This window comes from Dreissena polymorpha, chromosome 2 (assembly GCF_020536995.1).
Source record: "Dreissena polymorpha isolate Duluth1 chromosome 2, UMN_Dpol_1.0, whole genome shotgun sequence".
NCBI classification, from domain to species: Eukaryota; Metazoa; Mollusca; class Bivalvia; order Myida; family Dreissenidae; genus Dreissena; species Dreissena polymorpha.
The window spans coordinates 120,678,753-120,702,533 of record NC_068356.1 but is presented as its reverse complement, the minus strand read 5'-3'; the positions used below and the strand labels follow the sequence as shown (position 1 = coordinate 120,702,533).

The 23,781-nt window shown below is 33.5% G+C and overlaps 2 protein-coding genes across 5 annotated transcripts in view; one reads left to right on the top strand and one right to left on the bottom strand.

Moving 5' to 3' along the window:
• The window catches only part of LOC127868757 (general vesicular transport factor p115-like), a 24,376-nt gene extending 19,630 nt beyond the window's left edge, over nt 1–4,746 (bottom strand). For both annotated transcript variants that reach the window (XM_052410789.1, XM_052410788.1), the window contains exons 1-6: nt 4,596–4,746; nt 3,053–3,139; nt 2,531–2,669; nt 1,964–2,067; nt 1,148–1,306; nt 327–447 (exon numbers count right to left, since the gene is read on the bottom strand). In XM_052410789.1, the coding sequence (XP_052266749.1) occupies nt 327–447; nt 1,148–1,306; nt 1,964–2,067; nt 2,531–2,669; nt 3,053–3,139; nt 4,596–4,661 (676 nt within the window). In that variant the 5' untranslated portion in view covers nt 4,662–4,746. The remainder of the gene's footprint in view (nt 1–326; nt 448–1,147; nt 1,307–1,963; nt 2,068–2,530; nt 2,670–3,052; nt 3,140–4,595) is intronic.
• Nucleotides 4,684–23,781, top strand: LOC127868768 (elongation of very long chain fatty acids protein 5-like). Of its 3 annotated transcripts, XM_052410820.1 has the most exons (4): nt 4,742–4,816; nt 13,315–13,369; nt 15,116–15,303; nt 16,469–23,781. In XM_052410820.1, exons 3-4 carry the CDS (start codon nt 15,154–15,156, stop codon nt 17,084–17,086), a joined length of 768 nt encoding a protein of 255 aa, XP_052266780.1. In that variant the 5' UTR covers nt 4,742–4,816; nt 13,315–13,369; nt 15,116–15,153; the 3' UTR covers nt 17,087–23,781. The 3 variants fall into 3 exon arrangements, with proteins under 3 accessions (XP_052266781.1, XP_052266780.1, XP_052266782.1); XM_052410821.1 differs by lacking the exon at nt 13,315–13,369 and having other exon boundaries at nt 4,684–4,816; XM_052410822.1 differs by lacking the exons at nt 4,742–4,816; nt 13,315–13,369 and adding an exon at nt 13,906–14,029.

Sequence of the window (23,781 nt, the reverse complement as noted above, 5' to 3'; positions counted from 1 at the left end):
ATAATGGTTATACTAGCAAGTTGATTTGCTCACCTAATGGGTCTTTATGACCCCAACCCCAGAAAGAGCTGTTTGGAAAATGTCACTTCTAGGGTTTAGCCATCAAAACTATTAATGAGCAATGTTGATTAAGAGTGTTTGAAATCTGTTAAGCAGCAGGAACTGAAACTTTTGAACTAGACTGATATATAATTAATACCAAAATGTTCATAAAGTTCAGTGAAGATTGGATGAAAAATATAGGATTAAGAGAACCCGGGCTTAAGCCAAACTAAGATACATAAAGGGAAAACAAACAATTATGAGGGTAATTTAAATTGCTGTACCTCCATCAGAAGCCCCTTCTTCATGTACGATATCAAGAAGTCTCTCAAAGGCATTCTCAAAGGCAACAATCTTCTGTATGTTGGCATGGCCTCTTGTAAGCTGGTTCAGGAGCAGTAAGGCCTGCAACAAGGACAGAAATGGAATGACTTACTTGTAAATACTTTAAAGTCCTCGGTTTTAAAAATTAATTTGTTACTGATACTGTTAAGTATACATATGTCAAACCCTAAACTTAACCCTTATGGTTAGGTAATAAGCTGGTTAAAGCCAGTCAAATACCAATATTTCATTTCTAGTTTCCTACTCAAATCAGCAAGCTCCATACTTGGTGCATATAACATGATATTTTTACTTGTCACCTCAAAATTTGCATTTGTTAGTAATTCACTGTAAAGAAATAGAACTAAAAGTCACAAGAACATCTACTACCACTATAACCTCATATAACCATGCAAGGACTATGCAAGTTAATCAAGTATTCACTGTGAGTTTGATTTGAAGAAACCAACAAATGCACAAACTTCAAGTTTCCACTGTTACCTTAAAATTGAAGCGAGTGACATGGTTGTAGCACAGTAACGTTGTCTTGATACTATGACAAGTTTTGACCATTTTTAAACCCATTATACTCAAATATTCCCTACACAGACATGTACATTCACTATATATTTAATACAAGTAACTGAATAAAAAACTCCACAATGGTCTTGAACTCAAAGGGAATGATATTGTTGTTGTAACTAAAATGATGATCTTTTATTTTGAAATCACAGCATGCACAACAAAGAATTGTTAATAACAATGGCAATTTTGCACAAACGTCATTTCTGATGATTTCCCTGCTGTCTGAGAGAAGGTCCATCAGTTTGGAGACGCCCATGGGGAAGACCAGAATGCACTCCTGGAGCTCCTTCACCTTGTTTGTAAGCAGAGTGGTCAGCAGCTTCACTGTTGGCCAGCGCACATGGAAGTCGTACTCCTGCATGAGTAGATTATACCTTGTGTTACATCGAGGATTTAAAAACAGCTTCCTAAAATGAGCTGTCCAAAACAGCGTGCACTACTATTTTTTCTCTTTGATAGTATTATGTATGTTTACTGTCAGTCATCAGATAAAATGACCACAAAGACATATATTGAAGTTCAATATCTGTGCACGTTACCTAGTAAACAAGTCTGAAAATGTATACATTAAAACAAGAAATGTGAGCATGAAAGAAACAAGATTTTCAAATATTGACCAAAGCAAAATCTTCATGTAAGCTACCTACACAAAAAATTACAGCACAATATCTCCATAAGAACTCATTACTGAGCAGAGAAACACTTTTCTATTTTAAGTAACAGGGACCTTGAATACACTAGCCCCTAATGCACCCCCCCCCCTCTAGATCAGCCTGTTACTACATACACACAAAATTTCAGAACATTTTCTACATCCTAACAAAAGTTATGTTATTAAGAGCTAACTATTTATCCATTTAAAGCATCTGCGACCTTGACCTTCACCCAACTGGCTCCTGGTGCAACCCCGTGCTAGGTCTGCATAACAGCTAGAGGTTGGAGTTGTTGCACGTAAAGGCGTACCTGAATTTCTTAGAAGTACAAATTAATTCATGTAAAACTACCCACTCACCTCCAGTAGCGAAAGCAGCAGACCAACATTGTCAGTCTTCTTGATGAAGATTTCTGTGAACTGAGCCCCTAGGTCATCTCCACCAGGCTGTGGAATTTCTTCATCTGAAGTCACAAATACACTATTACATTTTACTTTAATACATGTAATTGCAATACCTTGTATACCATAAATACCATACATAGTAATAATATTGTTATTTTTTTCTTTGATTGTTTTTTAACTTTACATATTATGGTTTAAGAATCTTTTGTGTTTGTTGTTTAAATTGCCAACATCACATGCTCTGGTTTAATACTCTCTGCTTCAAAAAATCTAGTAAATAACAATATATGTTATTATACAAAGTTTTATTCAAACTAAGCTTTAATACAAAACTGAGCTTAATGCATGTGCATGAAGTGTCGTTCCAGAATAGCATGTGCAGTCGGTTTACATTGGATTTTGATTTGTAAGGGGCTTCCTTTAAACAAACAATACCAAAAAAGCAGACTACACAGGCTTATCTAGGACGACACTTAAGCACATGGATTAAGCACAATTTTTCCCCAAGAGCGAGACACATACCCTCATCCGTAGGCTCATTGGACATAACATTGCACAGTGCATCCAAGGCATAGCCAGTGATCTCAGAGTCTGAGCTGTCCATCTCCAGCACTTTAAGCAAGGTGTCCATGGCCAAGGTTCCAACCTCCAGCCGGAATTTCTGAAAACAAAACATTAAAGTTGTGTACTGGGAAAATGGGGCTTAATGCATGTCAGGGACAACATTTTCTGATTTTATGTTATTTTTCGGTTATAGTATCTTCTAAAGGAAAATCCAGTCAATGCAGAAAGTGTCGACCCTGATTAGCCTCTGCGGACTGCACGGGTTAAATATGGGACGACACTTTAGGCAAATTCATTTAGCTCGATCGTCCCAGAGCTTGGTTTATTTTCTTTTTCTCAGCCTAATATATTTTTTATTGACATACTGCTATGTCAGACCTTTTAAAGTGATGGCTGAAGAGCACATTAAACATATACAACAATGAAAGAAAAATTATAAACATACAATTCTTCACAATTTGACAAAAATGTGTTAATTACCCGTGACAATGCTTTGATTGCACGCACTGCATCCCGTCTGTCATCGAGCAAGGTTGATGATGAGGCTCTGTCAACTAACCTTTCTACCTGCAAACACCAAGATGAGTGCAAAATAAGTGTTCAATAAACCTCTTAGTAAGACATTCATAGTATATGTCTCATCGCCAATTTGTTCACTTATAGAAAAGCTATATATAGAAAGTCAGTCCAGTTATCATTCAGCTGCAATCAACCATCGAGTCACAGATTTTGCGTTGGAATAATAGACGGACTGCGTAAATTTATTAATCATGTGATGTTTGGAGCCTCAAAGGAGGCAAATGAAATGTCTTAGAAGCCTTAAATAAAGTCTCACAATAATCGCTAAAACACACTTTTAAACATTTTCTTGTTTAATCGTTGGCTACATATCATGTTAGAAAAGGCTAAGCCAATCAAGAAAATATATGCAGTGATTGATCAATTCCAGTCAATTATCTGCCTCAATATGAACCAAGTCTCTATAGGGTATTTATTTTGTAATAAACAACTGTAAAAGGGAGGTGTAAGTGCTAGTCATCAAAAAGTTTACGTCTAAGTAAACAGATTGCCACACAATCTCTAGTCTGTAGTGTACATAAGTTGCAATAATTCAACTCTAAGCTTTATAGCCCAATGGGCTGCTTCGAGTTGCAATGCGCTCTCTCTTGTCCATGGGTGCAAAATGTTATCAAAAATGCAAGGGTTAAGGAACACTGAAACTGCAAGAACTTATTAAAGTTTACCTATCTAAACTACAAACTCATCCAAATGGTACCATTAAAGCAAGAAGTAATTGATTTTATTGACTTAGGTTTTGTTTTGAACGCTGTATCAGCCATATTGGAAAATTGACCCAATATTGGTTAGGTCGCAGTACACCAATATTTTGCATGTCGGGTTATGTGCTCCAGCCTATAAAGTCGATAACGATGTGGTTTTAGATACAGAATACACTGTTTCAAATTTAAACATAAAAATGTCAGCGAGAAAAGTGTGTTGAAACATCGTCTTGTTTTTATAGGGTGCATGCAAAGGATAACATCCGTTGGTTGCCATTCAGGTTAATTTAACATGTTTATAAAGTTTATTCATTATTTTCCTCATTTTGTCTCGAACGACGTCTGTTTAGTGAAGCGCACGGATTCGCTGCGCTGAACTGCACCTATGTTTATGAAGGGGTGCATATGGACTGCCAGAGCCGCCATGGCAAAAATTATCAAAGGCTCTGGGAGTCCGTTTATATGGACTATAGTGTACATGTGTATGAAAAAAACAAGTCAGCAAATCCTGATGATAATTTAATTATTGCCCGTCACTTGTATCTGGTCAAACACAATAATTCACATATATTTCATTAAATGCAGCAAGAGCCACATCCCCCACCCACTTGCTGTGAAATGGCACCAATAGTGCGGTCAACACATGTGCAAAACTTACGCGTGAACATCGTTTAACAAATGGACCATGAATACCTTACAATGTAAATGAAACTCCCCGAATATATCGAGATTATTCAACATACCGTATCAGCACCAGACGGTTGTTCACCTCCTTGTTGTGGTGCCAGATATTTCCGGAAGTAGTCCATTTTGTACAACTGTCACGCACGCGCAGCGACGTGGCGTTTTGAAAATCACTAAACGCTTTTTGTTGCGTTACAAACTGGGATGCTAATAAAACGTGCTTTTCGATGATTAGAGATTGCTACAACAACAACAACGCTCTTTTCTAAGCCAGTGATAGGTAAATTTATTATGTATTCTGCCAGTCTGTTTTATAAGTCCGAGCTATAATGTGTTCACAATGATTATGCAATGAAGATATATTTGTCTCAAAATTCAAATGTGTACATATTTTATTAAAATAGATCAGATTGATTATTTGTATCAAAAAATGTACTCAACTGTTGTGGGGGCGTGGCTACTTTAAGTGCTTTTAAGTAGATTTTTTTTGTTTTAAAATTAAGTCATTACACGTTGTTTCTGTGCAATATCTTGGAAACTGATAATTTTTAGAGCTATTTATATTTAACAGAAAGTAATTTACATGCTTGATATTTATGAAGATATGAAATGTAATGATTTTTTTTATTAAAAAGGTAAGAGGTTGTGGCCAGTGGCCACAGTCTATATAAAGTTTAAAAATAAGCTTTGTTCTCTGCTCAGCTCTATTTCTTTAGAACCTTTATCATTTTAACCAGTGCTTGGTAAATATAGACATAGGCAGTGTAAGAAACAAAACCAGTGGGCTATAATTTTTGTATTCATAATATCGCAACATCCGGGCACTTGCGTCAGTTAGAGTTACATGCCCATTGACGATGGTGAAAACAAAAGCGCTGCCGCCATTTTATTTGCATTGAAAAATAGAGCGTGATCGTTTATATTTAAACGATTGTATGAAGATTTTATTTTTCAACATGCCAACAAGTTGTTCTACTTAACTGAAATAAATAAGATTGAAAACAAGCAATACATAGATCAGTTTCAAATATACAACATATACACATTAACCATAATGGTATTTGTCTAGGAAACCAAACACGTTGATACATTAAATAAACATTTAACTAAATCAAATGCAATATTTTTCATTTGATTGTTTGCATCAATCTAAGAATGGTGTAAGCCTTTGTATTTCGGTGTTTAATTGCCCCTTTGTTCTGCATAAACCGATTATCTCGTCTTAATCAGATATTGTCCAGACTTAACTAACAACATGGTGTCATAAACCACACTGGGTGGCAGATGACAGTGCCATTAAACACGATTGATGATGCCACCATGTCTTCTCTTTCTGTTTGTATTAAGCAGCCATTTGGTTTAATAATTAACACGGACATACTTAACAGTTGCTTAAATTAGTTATGTTACATATTGCACAAATTAAAAGTCATGTCCAAAACAGATTATCAGAAATTGTACACCGTAAAGATACTAGCCCGATTAATTCATCCAAAAAAAATAAAGTATTTAATAATTATGAAATTTAGGTAAAAACCAAGTAACGTATTAAGCGTGTATCGGTTAATTAAAACGTCGTCGTTCCGTATTAAGATTTAATGTTATGGTAATAAGCGAACGACATCATAAACACAAGAAATTACGTTTGACACCAACGGGGGTTAATAATGTTTAAAAAAAAAATATGTATATAGATGAGTGTTTGAACAAAAATGTTAGATATTTGTCACTCATACTCATAACAATGAACTGGTTTATACAACACATGTCAGGGACACATACATGCCATACGTCCCGATCTCGGCGGGACAGTCCCGCTTTTGGGCCCTTTGTCCCGCCGTCCCGCCATGAGACGATTTGTCCCGACATTCGTAAAAAACGATGTAAGGTGTATAGGTTCCCAATAAAATTCGCTATTCAAGCTCTGTTTCGCTAATACTTAACACCGCTAATCCCTTTATTGCCCCCAATTAACAATCCAATTCTACTTATCGTGTGTACCAGTGTTGTTTATGACACCTTATCAGCGATTTATCGGCTAATTATTGATTTCATCAGGCATTCACACCATGGTGGTCTTCAAGATAGTGGTCGCTTATTGCTATCGATAGTTTTATTATAATGAAATAAATGTTGAAAATGTGTTTATTTTGTATTTGTTTGAAACGGTTTACAAAACAATTGTTTTGTAAAATTAACGCTACGTCATAAATGAGTCTTTTACATTCAATGTTTAGTTCCAATATAGCGGGATATTTCGAATGTGCAATATACCAAAATCGCAACAAACAGTCCAATAAGTGATACCCATCCTGTCTAGTGTAATTGTAATAAAAACAACGAGGTGCTATGCATGACAGTTTGACCCTACTCCAATTAAGATAAAAACAACGAGGTGCTATGCATGAGAGTTTGACCCAACTCCAATTAAGCCGCGACAATTGACAAGTAATAAACTGCGCATGGACACATGCTTAAAAAAACATCGCAACAAACAGTAACAGTGGTACCCATCTTGTCTTGTGTTATTGTAATAAAAACAACGTGTTGTTATTCATGAAAGTTTGACACTACCCCAATACAGCGCCTGACAATTCACAATTCAGTTTAATCTGTGTATATAAGAAGAAAACAAAATACGGAAATGTGTACGGCCGCGCATTCCGTGTGTAACTGATCGGTAGATAGTGTACTTTAACCCGTACTTTCAGTCAACTGGATAGCCTCCCCTGCGTTAATGTTTGCCATTGAAATTAATATAATGAGTATTGTTGTCGTAATGTTCTAGATTTTGTACTCTTAAACAGATGAATATTATCTTCGTTGTTTGCTATTGTCTTATTTAATAAAACTGTTATTGTTATGTTTTAGATTTCATGCTTCATATCAGATGTTTTATGTCTTGAATAAAAGTATCAAGAGTTTTTGTTAGTACTATATACTGACTATAGTAAAGGTGGAATGATAGATCGTTTTAGGTGTCCTGCTTTTTGGTCAAATGTCCCGACAATTTTTATGGAATGTCCCGCTTTGTACCTAAAAAATTATGGCATGTATGCAGGGACAAGAAGTGATATCTAACAGGGCTGAGTACTGCAGTTTTAGTATTGATTTCCTGTATACTTACAGCCCTCTTGCATGACATTTAAGTCAATTTACAATCATTAGGACTGTGTATATCATTCAGCTGTTACACATGCAGGAGGTGTGAAATGCAATTTGAGTAACTGCTGACTTAGAGGTTGAAGGTTTTTTTTTATTTATTGAAATATTAATTAGTTCTATTTATTTGTTTCAATTTGATTTATTCACAAAAGTAAAAGCGACAGACAATTAGTAAGTAAGTCACGTTTGTTAAACCAATCATGGGTCATAATGAATGGCATGTAAATCACAATGTAAACGGATAATGCACCAAAATAAAAAGAAATAATATATATGAGAGTATAAGGTAAATAAAGCTTGATTTTGATTTTTATTACACAACTAAGTAAGTCGTGTACCAGAATTCCCTACTTATTTTACAGCTTCAGCTTATAATTATAAATTGACATAGTAGAAATATATAATGTACGAAGATGAACGAACCTTTAAAAGAACGACAATATTCATTACATCAACATCTACAATGATACTCCCATTATTACAGAAAAAACTAGTTTACCTGGTGTTTCAATGAGAAAGTTATGAATGTCGCTGTACTCAAACATCGACCATTTGGTCGGGTCATTTTTCCAACATCCAGCATGCAGTTTGTACATTCATTTAGTCAAATTAGTTTTATTTTCTGGTCATATCGGGCTTTCGAAGTGTAATCTAACCCTTCATAATAGTCAAAAGACATTTTAAACACCAATTACAACACATTAATAAACCAGAGTTTTTTTACCACGTTTTGGAAAGATAGCCCATGGCTTTGGAATTGGGAATTTTATCGGCATTTTCATGAAATTGGGAAAATAAATTCATTAGCCTTTTTTCCACATGAAAAGTCCACTGATAAGAGAAATACTAAATTTGGTATAACTCTTTATAATCATTCAAATTAAAAGAACAAAATCATATAATACTTTGTTAGATGTAATTGAATTGAAATTGAGATAAAATACGCATTAGACTTCTTCCTAAAAAAATAAAAAAAAATTTTTTTTTTTTTTTTTTTGGAAATTGGGAATTTTTTGCCACATTTTGGGAAAAAAGTATACTTTTTGGGATTGGGAACATAGCCGAATTTCGGCTATAAAATCGGGCCAAAAAAAAACCTGATAAACTATCAACTTCCCAATAGGAATGCAATTGGCGAAAATGTCAGCAGAGGCAGCTCAATCAGAATTGTTAATCGACCGTATCTAGGGCATTGTTTTCACCGTCGCTAAGGTACTGCCCCTTTTGTGACGTCAGCGCTATAACAAGAATTATGTTCTTGAAATATCAAGCATAAGCCTGATGATCTACCCTGATATGCTTGCCTTGATAGCATTTTGCAGGAGACACATGGTTGCAGGAGTTTATGGCTACCAGTGTTATTGGTATAAATCTCAATAATTATATAATAAAAAGTTTTATCCTTAGTTATATTACACTCTATCAAACATGAACTGTTCTGCTCTTGAAACTTAGTGCAGATGTTTTCAGCAATGATTTGATGAAGAAAAAAAACAAAAATATATCAAATATCACAACAAAAGTATGATTAGAATTTATAGGAGCATGCTTTTAAGCACATCAATATACGCTCCGTGTTTTAAGGTAATACATGCCAATATGGTAAATAATCATAAGGGAATATATCTTTATTCATTGATTAACTGCTAATTGATATGGCAAGTTTGTATAATGTTTGAAAACATTTGGATTTAAAGCCATTTTCATATTTTTAAGGGCAGAACTAACAAAGAAAGCACATTTTTATTATTTACATTATAAAAATAAGGCAGTATTGTGTTCTTACAACAATCTTTTTTGTTACAAAATATGGCAGAATTACAGCTCACTTAAATGATTGTGATCGAAATTAATCAGTTCATAGTATTGGGTACTTTTTCAGGTTATGTAGTGTTACACATGTGTAAATTGCTTAAAGTGTTATTGTTTAGAACATTTTTAAGAACAGGAACTGGAATCAAGCTGATCATTTTCTACCCATCGGACCATATCATGTAAAATTCAACATATTCCAATTTTTATGGTTTTATGACATATACATGTACATATCATAAAAATTGAGATTCCCAATAACAATTAGCATTTTTAGCTCATCTGGGCACAACATGCTCATGGAAAGCTTTTACTTGCCACAGTTTGTTTTTCATGCGTTGTACCACGTACTTTGTTAACATTTACCTTGTGAACACATATTAATTGTGCAATCTTCATGAAACTGGTCAGAACATAGGTCTCAATGATATCTTGGTTGAGTTTAAAACTGGGTCATATGAGGTCAAAATCTTGATCAATAGGTCAAATTAATTAGAAAAGTTGTTAGAATTCTAGAAGTCAGATTTATAGTCCAATCTATGTGAATCTTGGTTAGATCATTTTGTTCATTTTAAACATCGGTTAAGTTTGAAAATGGTTCTGGGTTGTTGGAAAACATGGTCGCTAGTTGGCGGGCATTTTTCGTTATATGGCAAGTCGTTATACTGAAACATTGTTTACTCTCTAGAAGTCACATATTTTGTGTTGTAATGATACAGGGCTTGGCTGTGAGGGCGACGTGGGCGATAACTTCGCCCGGGACATAATAATGTCGCCCTTAAATTACATGAAGGAGAAGTTGACTTCGCCTTCCTTTTTTACAACATTGACATTTTTTTCTCAACTTTTCCATCTTAAAATTTTCTATTTTCACATGTCATAAAGTCACCGATGACGCTTGTTATGCTATCAGTTTATCACAGCAAAAGATCGACTAATGTGAAAGCTTATCCAGGCAACTAGCATACATGGGCATTCCCTTCAAACAATAACCGTTTAGATTAAAACATCAAAGCGAGTGTCATTTCGCCGACAGTTTTGATAGTTCTCTGTTCTGCAAGCGCAATTAGTACACGCCTTGCAGGAGGAGTTAAGCGTTACATTAACATCGATAGTAACCAATGAGAACGCGCGCATTGCATATACATATACAGTAGTTTACCTGAGCGATGAAGTGACGTCGTAATAGACATGTATTTACGCTCAAAAAAGTTTACATGCTTAACACATTCCCAACAGTAAATATGAATACGATTTATTCTAGAATGTTCTACTATTTACTTGTTTCAAAACTCTTAAACACTAATTATCCAGTCGATGTGGAATTTATTTTGTCAGACATTAATTCATAACCATGTAAACGAAAACTTACAACTCACCCGTGCATAGTGCTAATTTTCATAATTTTATGTACCCTATCCTTACGTAAATGACTTTATTTTATATCCCGCAACCTCTTTGCGCGTGCTGTAAGTTGTCTAATGATTACGTGATCAAATTTTTGGTTCTTAACATTACATTATGAATTGCAATAACAAAATAGATATAACAACTAATTTAGCAATATTTTACTTAGTAAGATCTGAGTTACTAAGTTACTCAGTTTTATTTAACTTTTTTTTGGTTCTTAACATTACATTATGAATTGCAATAACAAAATAGATATAACATAATTATAATTCAGCAATATTTTACTTAGTAAGAACTGAGTTACTAAGTAACTCAGTTTTCTTTAACTTTTTTCCAAATTGTTAAAACTTTTCTAATTCAGTACAATGAATTGCAATGTTATGGTAGACAATATTTGATTAACTCAAATTTGACTCGATCAACACTTGTGTTTGCACAGGTAATTATTGCCCATTCATACTGCTATGAATGAATGGACAGCACCTACATAATATATAGGTGGTACATAAAGTCTCAAAGTGGTACCGTACATAAAGGGACTGGTACATAAAGGGACTGGTACATAAGGGGTCACAACCTGATTGACCATCCGATAATTGCAGGTTTTTGGCAGATGGCACGGTTAAAGTAAGTCGGAAAAATTATCTAAAGAAAAACAAAATTTATCAAAGGTCTATTAATTACGTAGATCCACTACTGTAAAAGTCCAGCAAGTTTTTTCAGTTTGTTAATCCACCGATAATTATGAGTAACACCCATCTTATATAAACTGGAATCACGTTCATTTTTATACTAACAAGTCCTTATACTAAACAATAGACATTGAGAAAACACATTTTCTCGATTAGATATATGTTATCCGTGTAGAATTAAATTGCTACGTCATGATCTTCGACATTGCAAATGGCGGACGTATTTTAACATTCAACCCGCGTTCAATTCAAAGATGGCGATTCAACTTACAAGTAATGGTGATTTAATAATGGAAAAAGCATTAACTGGATTTAACAAACGTTTGATAAGGTTTGTTAAACCAGATAACAACAAGGAAAATTTGGATTATTAAAGTTAAACAGGTAAAGCATTCTCAAGTGTACATATTTCGGACATGTATACAATTCGGATAAACAGTTATAGATATACTATATGTCCCATGCATTAAGATTGTGTTTTGTTACGACTCGGTTTTTTCCCAATTTGGTAATTTCACGACGCGAAAAATTCCCAATGGCATGGGTACCGGACCCGTTCCCAATTGGGTGAGAAAAAAAATCACTGACTAATTATCATGTACATTATGATGTAAATAGGGTTTGGATTGTCATTGCATTGATAAAGTACTGTTTATTTTTATGATGCACATGGAAATCACAAGTTTTTTTTGTATGAATTGATTTATGTGACTTAATATGTAAGGATTTATTGAATTTGAAAATATTGTTTGTTTGTCATTGATGATGATAGGCTTGGTGTAATTAGGGGTATAAAACAAGTGAAGATTTTATTAAACGCCAAATAGAAACCACTTCTCCTTCTAGTGGCCTCACTTCGCCCTAATTTCAGCTCAGGGAGAAGTGACTTCTCCCTCAAGTTTGAACCTAGGCTGAGCCCTGAATGATATCTTGACTAAGTTTGAAAATGGTTCCGGTCTATTGAAAAACATGTCCATTAGGGGGCTGTGCAGTTTTCCATATCTTAAATGGTTCCAGTCCACTGAAAACACAGCCACTTATGGGTGTTGCAGTTTTACTTATATTGCTATAGTAATAAATTGTGATCACTCTAGATATAACATTTTGTGGTCAATCCTTATGAACAATGCTTAGAACATTATTTTGTTCTAATGATATCTCAAAGTCGAAATGGCTGTGATCTATTGAAAAACATTGCTACAAGGATGCAGGGTAGTTTTTCCTAAAATGGCTATAATGATATCTCAGCAGAGTTTGGTTCCTGGTAAAAAGCTACATGTGTATGACAGAAGCAATTTATTATACAAACATAACAAAATCTGCTTAGAACAGTTAAGTTTCTTAGTTTCTTAGATGAGCCAAAAAAGGTTTCAACTGAAACCGCAAGGCAAAGAGATTGTCCTCAACTGGAGAGGGGGGGGGGGTAATTTGATTCCCTAGTTCCTCCTTCCTCTTATACAGATGTTTGAAATAATATGATGGTCACCTGCCACATTAATTCATATCATGACCCTGGGCCTGGAGTCTAAATTGGCCCCACCCTGTTTATCAAAATATGACCACCAGATGGGTTGTCAGGTTTTTTTATGTGGCAAAAGAATAATAATTATACACATTCAAAAAGTCTTATTTGTTTCATTTCATCATAAAAATTCTCATTACATTTGTTCCTATGATATCTTGGCTTATTTCTACAAAGGTAAAGGAAACATCACAAAGACGGCTCAGAGCAGTTGATTTCATTCGGATCTGAGGTGAGGGGCCTATGGGCGTTCAGGCCCGCTTGTTTAGAATACATTTCTTGCTTGGAATGATCAATCATGTTTAGTAGTGACAATTATTAACAAATTACCGTACAACTTCAGCTGCACCAACAAAAGAGAAATATCATTGCTCATGATCCTTTAGTTAATTTATGACAAATGATCAGTTGTGAAGCAGTTTGACACAGCTCAAAAACATATAAACAACAATGAATAAAACGGAGGTCTTGGGACCTTGAAATGCTTAGTGCAAATCAGTGTGTGTTTAAAGCTTTTTTATGGTCCATAGCCTTTACTAAGCCTAGAGCTTGTTAATTTAAATGGCAAACAATTTACAACATGAAAAAAAGACAGTAAAAATACCCAATTTATACTTAACGTCTTGTTGTCATGTAGCTCATGAAACATGTGTAAAAACACTTTAGAATATAAATTTAAGACAAATGAAGCATATAATTTATGTTAATAGAATTCGCAAATATCAGGTTTGTTTAACAACCTTACAATGGGTACATTTCCTGTATCACTATACTGACTGTAGACCAAGCACACTGTACTGGTTGAATGGGTTTGATGAGTTAACTTGTGTCAGACTTAACAGATTTAAGAAATTTCAACTGGCTTTATTTGTGGCAAAAGTGAATCATACCGGTAAGTACGTTTATGTCATGTTCAAACATGGACAAAGCCATATTTATTTTTCATTATTTATTGTAGGCTTTATCCTTTAATGACAAGACTGTACAATAATTTATTTGATTTATTGTGTTGTTTGAAAGTTAAACTACATTTACCAGGTAACAACAGTTTATCAATGTAGTATGCATCTTTTATAATTTTGTGCACTTGGAACAACAGTAATGCAACTTCTGACAATAACAAAGTGACAGCCATATTAGGTTGCTAAATTACTGGGGTATCTTAATATTTTATCATGGCTGTAAATTGCCTTTAAATCAGATACATGTATTCAAATTGACTGGGAAAAATGTGTTCAGAGACAGAAGTAAACATTGAAGCGTAAGAGTTAAGTACATAAACTGATGGTAGATTATTCATTGGGATGAATGGTTTAAGGAAATTTGATGATCTCTTGTGTTATATTATGGATTACAATCCTAGAAAAATTGCAGCGTTATAAAATTAACATTTAGGACATAACATTAGTTAGCTATTGCCTGTAGTTATCAAATGCAAAGTGAATAGTTCCAGCGCTGAGAATATATTTGGTAACATATTTTGTTCTGTGGTTTTGATGCTTAATACATGTATGATTTAAACATGTTTCTTTAAATTTTTTGGGTGTGTCATGTTACTATATATATGATACGGTACACATTTTATAATATGTATTTTGACCTTTTAAATCCAATAAATTATAAACAGCTAAGGGTATGAGCTTTTGTGTCATGCAGACTTACACAATCTTTTCTCAGATAACTGATCATTGTACTGGATGCATCTGATGTATAACAATGATGTATTATATTTCTTGAAGTTGGGTTTATTTATTTGATGTTTATTCATAATGGTACAAGCTATAACATTTACAGTTTTTACTGTAAAATGCATGGGTCCTTTTACCAAACCTTTAAATGTAGTTAAATGAAAAACAGGTCACACACTTCATACCAAAATGCAAGTCATTTAGTGCAGGTAACTTTAGTATTAATTTTGTATTTAAGGAATAATGTGTTACAGCGTGTCAAGAATTCCGTTTTGCTTTTCTATTCTAAGGTGCAGCCCAGTGTGGGTGCTGACGTGGATTCAGGACCATGGCACGACCCCTTACCTTGGAGCGTGTGCAGACAGGAATGTGGCTGGTCTACAACCTCGATACATTCCCTCTTCTTTGTGTGTACTTGGTCATGATAGCGGTCAGCGGGCAGTGGAAACGATTTACCTCACCTTTCAATCTCAGGCCTGTATGTTGATTTTCCCAATATTTTGAGCCAGGGGTATTTTAACCCTTGAATATCACTTTCAGAACATTTAAGGCGCGGCCAAGGTTATTTCCACAGCTTCAGGTAGAAGTTGATAAAAAACGTATTTGATCCCATTATTTAAACCCTAACATATATAAATGTGCATGAAGATATTGTAAATTCTGGTGTTCAGTTACTAGTAAATATTTTAAGATAAATTATTTTTGATTTATTTTCTTGTCTCACTTCTTAATAATGTGTTTTCGACAAGATTTTAAATGGTGACTTTTACCCCCTCTATAATTGCTAAAGGACACCAGTACCCCCTCTTGTAATCACTGAAGAGTATTTGTACAATCATGCCCTCTTTAAAGAAGCAGTGTTATATTGCTTTGCTTTCCTTGTGTTTGTATGTCGTTCTGTAGGTCAGATGATACTTTACTACTTGAAGTCTGGAAATTTATAGGTATATACATGCATACATGCAGCAAATTTTTGGAAAAGTATATATATTTTTTATAAAATAAAGTTAACGCAACAAACTGAAATTGGGAATATTTGCGTCTTGATACCTTCAGATTGGGAATTACGGGTCTTTATAATTGCTTGGTACAAATTGCACAAACCAATGTAAACATTCATTTTGGCTTGAAATGTTGAGTTTAAATGCTAATTTTATTTGTTTACTTGCGGATAATGCACTTTTGGAACAAAATTTACACACACACACAAATCTTCTTTTTGGGAAATTTTCAAATGGCAATACAGAATTTTGTAGTTTTTCCTCAATTTGGAAAGTACCATTTACAGCTTTTTAATAAAGAAGGAAAAAAATCTCTCATACATATACATATAATCAATTTTGGCAATGAGACTTTAAAAAATTAGGTCAAACACAAAAAAGGCAACCTGAAATGGCAAGGAGTGACAACTTAACAATGCGAGTCTAAGTGGAGTCGTTGATCCACCTTCTGTCTTTTTGTATTTTTTCCGGTATACAAAATTGTATTCAGGAATAAGATTAAAAAATTAAACCTATGTGTCTATAACAAATAAAACTGAAAAATCATTAAAATGCTGTATTTTCATATATTGTGTTTAATTATTATTGGGCCGCCTTTGACTTGATGTCTGTAAGTGAACAGAATCTCTGTTGTTGTTTCAGGTTCTTGTGATTTACAATTTCATTGCAAGTGCAATAAGTCTCTACACGCTGGTTGGTTTCATCAATGGTCTGTACCAATCAGAATCATCCTTCGGAACATATCCATCGGAGACATTGCGCCCAGTTTTCAAGATCTACTGGCTTACAAAAATCCTAGAGCTCCTGGATACTGTTTTCATGATACTACGCCACAAATCTCGGCAGATTTCTGCGCTTCATGTGTATCACCATAGCAGCATGCTGATTCTAAGCGATCTTGCCTATCACCACTACCCCTACCCTGCAATGTCTCCTTACCTCGCACTGAATTCTGCTGTTCATGTGGTCCTGTACTTGTACTATGGTTTAAGCGCCCTTAATCCAGATAACCCACCTCAGTGGAAGAAGTTCCTAACTCAGTTCCAGATAGTTCAGTTTGCCCTGGACCTGGTGCACGCTTCTATAGGATACATCTATTATACATACTGTATTTATGGCATATTTTATGGGATAAGTATGTTAAGCCTATTTTGCAATTTTTATTACAAGGCATATATCAAACATAGGGGCCCCAGTGTCAAAACGAAATCAGAATCAAATGGTTATGGTGACAGAGTTAAAGACAAGAAAATCAAATGATGTTTAGATACTGCATTACATTAAGGTGAACTTAATTGTTAATTGCAAGAGTTAATTTACATTATTTACTATAACATTAATTTTTTTAATTTAAATGTTTTTGTTTTTTTATTATTATTCAAAATATACATTTACTTTCAAGGAAATTTACATGAACTCCTAACGGCTAACGCAGTTAATTACTTTATTTAGTAACAACAATGTGAATGTATATCAGACAACTACATAGACATTATATTGGTATATTCAAGTTTATAAAACTGCTGGTAGATAAATAGTTTTCTCTACACCTGACATTTTTTGAGTTAGAATAGTCTTTTATATTCATGGATGTTTTTTTAAGTTTATAAATGTTTTGTATATAATAGCACATTAAATAATGACATGTTATGATACAAATGCTGATATATCACATTTAATGACACATGTTCTATTTTCTATTGTGTGGGATTCCACTTGAAATCCTATTGTTGATGTTCAGGTTGGTTTAAGTTGGTATGATTTTAATTTTGTTTTTCTTCATTATTGTTTAAAGAATATTTTTTAACAAAAGTTTAAATTGGATTTTAATGTTCATAATACTTGTTGAAAAACTTGAGACCTTTAACAATTGTGTTGTTTTTGATTATGTTTCAAGATTTTTTTCCACCATTCCTGTTCTATTGAACAAAGACCATATTATTATGTTTTAAAGCTCTTTTCACAGTTTTGTAAAGTGACAACTTTTTTAACAAAATTATTATGGAGTAGAAAAAATTGGATGAATATCTTTAAAGAAAATTTGGCTTGTTTATTCGCCAATTTTCAAAATAATCAATTTGTTAATCTGTGAACAGATCCCTTTAAAATGTTTTTACCTGATCATAATACATAGCAGCTTTGAAATCCACGATCCACGTTGTATGCATATTACATATTGTGCAATTATTTTATTTATTTATTTTTGGGTGACGGTGGGAAGTTTAGTGCAGTGTATGGATTTATGCAGAATAGAAAAAATCTGGGGTAGCTTTTGAGGTAGACTGCATGATGTGATTGTGCAAGAATTTTCTTGAAAGGGCAAAATGCCACTAATTCTTTCATCATACCAGTAGTAATTGATTAATTTGCATTAAATATACAGTTTTATTCTGTAAGTTAAGTCCAGATTTAGCATTTCTATAGGCTTAATTCGTTAATAACCAGTTGCTATTGTTGTCTTTTTTAAAGCAAGCATAAGTGAAAGAGTCTCAAAAAGTGTACGCTCTATGTGCAATATCTAGCAATTAAGTGCTAACTTAAATAGCTTTTATTTTTAAATGGTCATGTTCTATGTTCTGTGAAACAAAAACATTCAAGGAACTGGTTTCCAATCTGAATTTCTGTTTGATGATTTATGTTACTTGTTTAAGGATGAGATTATCTCAGATATTTGATATTTATTGTTTATTTCATACATGGTGATGTCTATATGCACATGCTGTTGATGTATATGATTGTATTTGTGTGAGAATGTCCAAAGTGAGAGGGTGATGCTACAATTTAAAATGTCTTGTCTTTGCTTTTAAATGTTAGCTAGAGCAATTTGATGAGGGCATTGTGTTTGTCATAGACTGGTATATTTGTAAACACATGCTGTAGAGGGAAAGATTTTGGCATAACATGTATCTTAAAAAAAATGTTGGAATATTGAATGATGATTTTATTTAGGCATTCAGATATTCATGTATGTGTTTTATGCAAGTTTTTATACTTTTCACAGTATAACTTACTATAAAAACTTGCATGTCAGTGCATTTCACTGATTATGTCTGTATTAATAGTGTACCGAAATAACATACATATTCTTAACAAAACGTCCTCTATAAATTCTGATTTGGGGTCATGATTTTGTAAACCAGAATGGCGGGTATGATTTCAAATTTTGGGCATTGAAAGCATGTGTACTGTGTCATTAATATTTCAATGCCTTCCAATCCGTTGTTAATGAGATATACTAATTAAACTATAAATATTTCTTATGGACACAGAATCCTGGCGCTATATTATACTGGACACATGAACAGGTGTTCTTTACCAAACAGAATGTGTACAGTTAAGACAGCATGTATGTACCAGTCCTTGGAACCTGTTGCTTCACATAAATCCTTTTTTTAATGTGTCATTAACCTTTAAGCAATCACCACTGCAAAATTATTTTTGAAATCCCATTATTTATAGTTCATAGTTATAGGCTGGGCCAAAACATGTACCTTCAAAAAATTCATATAAGGAATATGCAAAATCTCAAGTGTCCGCTTTGTCAAAGATCTTAAAGCTAGCAACAAGCTTATTGGACTTGACATATTGTCCAACAGAGCGATTATATATACTTAAAATTGGATACCACGTCATATATTATAGATCGTCGACACGCTATTGAGCATCTTTCCATTAGTGGCATTCTAATCACGAAACGTCAGATCGAAATCACTTTGATCCAGAAGTTCGTTCCATAACTTTGTCTACACAATTTAGACCAACTCCCAAAAGCCTATTGATCTTGTGTCTGTTACAATGTGGCGATATACAGCCAAACCCTGGACCTTCGACAAGAATAGCATCCTCTCAAAGAAAAAGACAACCAAAGTTCCCTTGTACTGTTTGCTCAGGAGGTGTAATAGCTTCGAGCAAAGCAGTTAGTTGCTTTCAGTGTAAAGCAAAAACACATAAGATGCACAAGCTTCATCACAGATACAGACTCTATCAAAGCATCCAGTGAAAACATATCTTTTAACTTTACTTGTAACAAGTGTACTTTTAATCTTCTTCCTGGAGAAACCTCACCCAGGGAATCAACGGAGGAACATCCAGGAACCTGTTATCTACCAGACTGTGATAGTTTTAATCATCATTCATCGTCATCAAACTCTTCCAGTGATTTTAACTCAACGAAATTTACAAGTGTTTTTAATTTGTTTGATGTTTTTAAACAAAAAGGGTTGCATTTTGTCCATTTTAATTGTAGAACTTTATTACCAAAAATGTCAGAAATTAGACTATTTGCCAGTGTATGTAAAGTACATGTGATTGCAATCACTGAGACTTGCTGGTACGATACCATCACAAACAATGAAATTTTTATACCAGGTTTTAATATCATCCGGAGAGACAGAAATCGTAATGGAGGAGGAGTGTGCTTATTTATAAATGAAAATATTGCATTTTCTGAAAGAACTGATTTACACGGTTACACTATTGAGGCCCTTTGGGCTGAAAAACATCTTGTAAAAACTAAACCTATTCTCATTTGTTCTTGCTACCGGCCTCCTAATCAAAATGATTTTACAGAACATTTAGAAAACATTTTATCGAATTTACGATCTGATTTTGAATGATTTATTTTAGGTGATTTAAATATTTGTTTTAAAACAAAATGTGTTCACTGTTTAAAAAATATGAACTTTTATTAGAAATGTTTAACCTGAAACAACTGATTGCTCATCCTACTAGAATAACTGAAACAGCTTCATTGATTTTAGATCATATCTTGTGCAATCAAAGTAATAAAGTTTCTCAATCTGGTACTTTACCCATAAATCTTAGTGACCATTTGCCAGTATATTGTACAAGAAAAACTACAAAAAAAATAAGTAAGCATAACACAGTTCATGTTCGGTGTATAAAAAATTATACTGTAGAAGATTTTATTTACAAACTTAACAATTGTGATTGGAATTGTATGTTTACTGTTGACACTGTACAAGAATCTTGGTTATTTTTCAAAGACACATTTTTGAAAGTTTTGAATAATATAGCTCCAACCAAAGAAGTTCGTTTAAAGAAGAGAACAGAGCCATGGATGGATTCGAATAGTTTAGAATTAATTAAAAATAGGGACTATTTTATGTACAAATTTAAGAAAACTAATAATAAGGATTTTTTTCATTTGTTTTGTTTTAAAGAAATAAGGTCCAAAGGGCTGTGAAGAAAGCAAAGGCAGAATATATTTGTGATCAATTAGAAGAAAACAAACACAATCCTAAAAGTTTGTGGTCTCATTTAAAATCGTTAGGTCATAGCAAAAATAATAAATCCTCATCACATGTTGTTTTAAAAATAGAGGGCAAACTATGTTTTAAAGCTGAAACAATAGCCAATCATTTTAACCATTTTTTCACAACTGTTGCTTCAGTACTAGTTGATAAGCTTCCTGCTGCTCCAAATCTATTTAATACAGCGTCATTTAAAAAAAAATCATTTTACAGCGACAGAAATCCTGCTCACAATTCGTTTAAACTTCACACAGTTTCTGAAGATTTTGTTTACAAAGAGTTAAGCAAATTGAATTGTTCAAAGAGTACTGGGTTAGATGAAATTCCGGCCAGATTTTTGAAAGATTCTGCTCCTTATATCAAAACTCATATTACATTTTTGTAAATAGCTCTATTGTTAACAATGTAGTTCCCACTGATTAAAAAAGTGCTAAGGTAAAACCACAGTCCACTGTTTAAAAAAGACAATAGGTTCGAGGTTTCTAATTATAGACCGGTTAGCATTTTGTCCATTGTTTCAAAATTTTTACAGAGAGCTGTATACAACCAAGAATCCTTTCTAGTGAAGCAAGGTCTGTTGTATGAGTATCAGAGTGTCTTCAGGGGGAACTACTCCACTGACTCCTGTCTTATTCACCTGTCGGATCATATACGTGGACAGACCTCTATGGGCTTCTTCACTGGTATGATTATGTTGGATCTACAGAAGGTCTTCGACACTGTAGATCATGACATACTGTGTCAATAGCTTCGTGCGATGGGAGTGAAGTCTGTGGAGTGGTTTCACTCGTACCTAACTGATAGGACGCAGTCTGTGCATGTTAATGCCGCTAAATATGATTTCGAATCAGTTGTGTGTGGAGTCCCCCAAGGATGTATACGGGGTCCTCTCTTGTTTTTGACCTACATTAATGATATGAAAACAAGTGTATCATCCAATTGTAAACTAATACTCTATGCTGATGATAGTGCAATTTTGTAATCACATAAAGATCCTAGTTCCATCAGTCAAGTTTTAGGCAAAGAGCTCGAGTCCAGTAGTAAGTGGTTAATAGACAATAAGCTATCCCTCCATCTAGGCAAAACAGAGTGTATTCTTTTTGGTTCGAAACGTGAACTCACTAAGGTGGACAATTTTAATATACAATGTAATGATCATGTTATAAAATCTCAGTCGCATGTAAAATATCTTGATTTGATTTTGGATGCTGCTTTGTCTGGTACTTCTATTGTAAATAATATCGTCAAGAAGGTTATCTCTAGACTTAAATTTTTATATATTATTATTAAAGTGCTTTCTTGAATAAAAGTCTTAAAATAAGTTTATGTAATTCTTTAATACAATGCCATTTAGATTATGCATCCTCTTCGTGGTATTGTGGGCTCACGAAACAGCTCAAGCACAAGCTACAAATAGTCCAAAATAAAATGGTTCGTTTTATTAACAATTCCCATAGTAGAACATCACTTGGTGTATCGCATTTTGAAGATCTTGATTTATTGAACATTGAGCAAAGATACAAGCAACTTCGACTTAACCATATCCATAAGATTTTCTACAATAAATGCCCAAGCTATATGAAAGACAATTTTGTCAAATGTACAGATGTCCATCAATATGAGAATAGATCATGATTAATTTTTATGTACCTCAAGTTGATGGCTTTTCTAGTTCTTCATTTTACTACAATGGTATTAAGGATTGGAATTAATTACCTGATAATATAAAGTCCATCAAATCGAAATTTACTTTTAAGAAACTTGTTTAGAAACATCTATTAAATAAAATGAAGGAAGACGAGAATTTCATGTATTTTTACTTTTAGATTTGTTTTATTTTATGAAATTGCTTATTTTTATGCTAATTTGTATGAGTCTGTGTATTATCATGTCAACGTTTGAAAGTCTCACTTTTTTAATATGTTAAAGAAATAATTTAAAGATCATGTCGTTTTTATCTTAAGAACTGAAACAAACTATATATTTATAGTCACTTATAAGACCTGTTTAACAAAATCCAGGGACCCCGTTAGAAATAAGCTTATTCATGTTTACATGTCTAGGCTTTATGGGTTATCCTGTGTATACATCATGTCGTTTTATTAGTTAGATCTGTAATAAAAGGCACCATTTACACTTGAAGTTACAATGTTAGCTATATCGTAGTATTTGTATTTGTACTTAATATGTTACGATATTGTAATGCATTGATTATATTGAACTGTAAAATGCTTGACATATATACACAAATAAAACTAACTAATTGTGTTTACAAGATTACGCCAATTTATTTCAAAATTCCATCATTCACAACAAAGTTATTGGAGTGACATGAACATTCACTATATACACACAATGTTTAAGGAATATGCAAAATCAGTGTCATATGGACCTTCATCTTGAAGCGAATTACATTTTTTGCACACAACACATTTTCATGATATGATAATTTGTGCTAATTTTTGTCTTTATTTAAATATAAATCCCATAATGTACAACAAAGTTTTGAACTGGGTACAAATGCCCCACAAACACACACATAAACATGGGTAACACCATATGCCCTTTTGCTATTACCATGGCGGGTTCATAAAAACAGAAAAAATGGTGAGAATGAAAAAAAACAGGAACATGATTTAGCTGTTGAAATGATCGATGCTAGAATTTCTGATAGAAAGATAT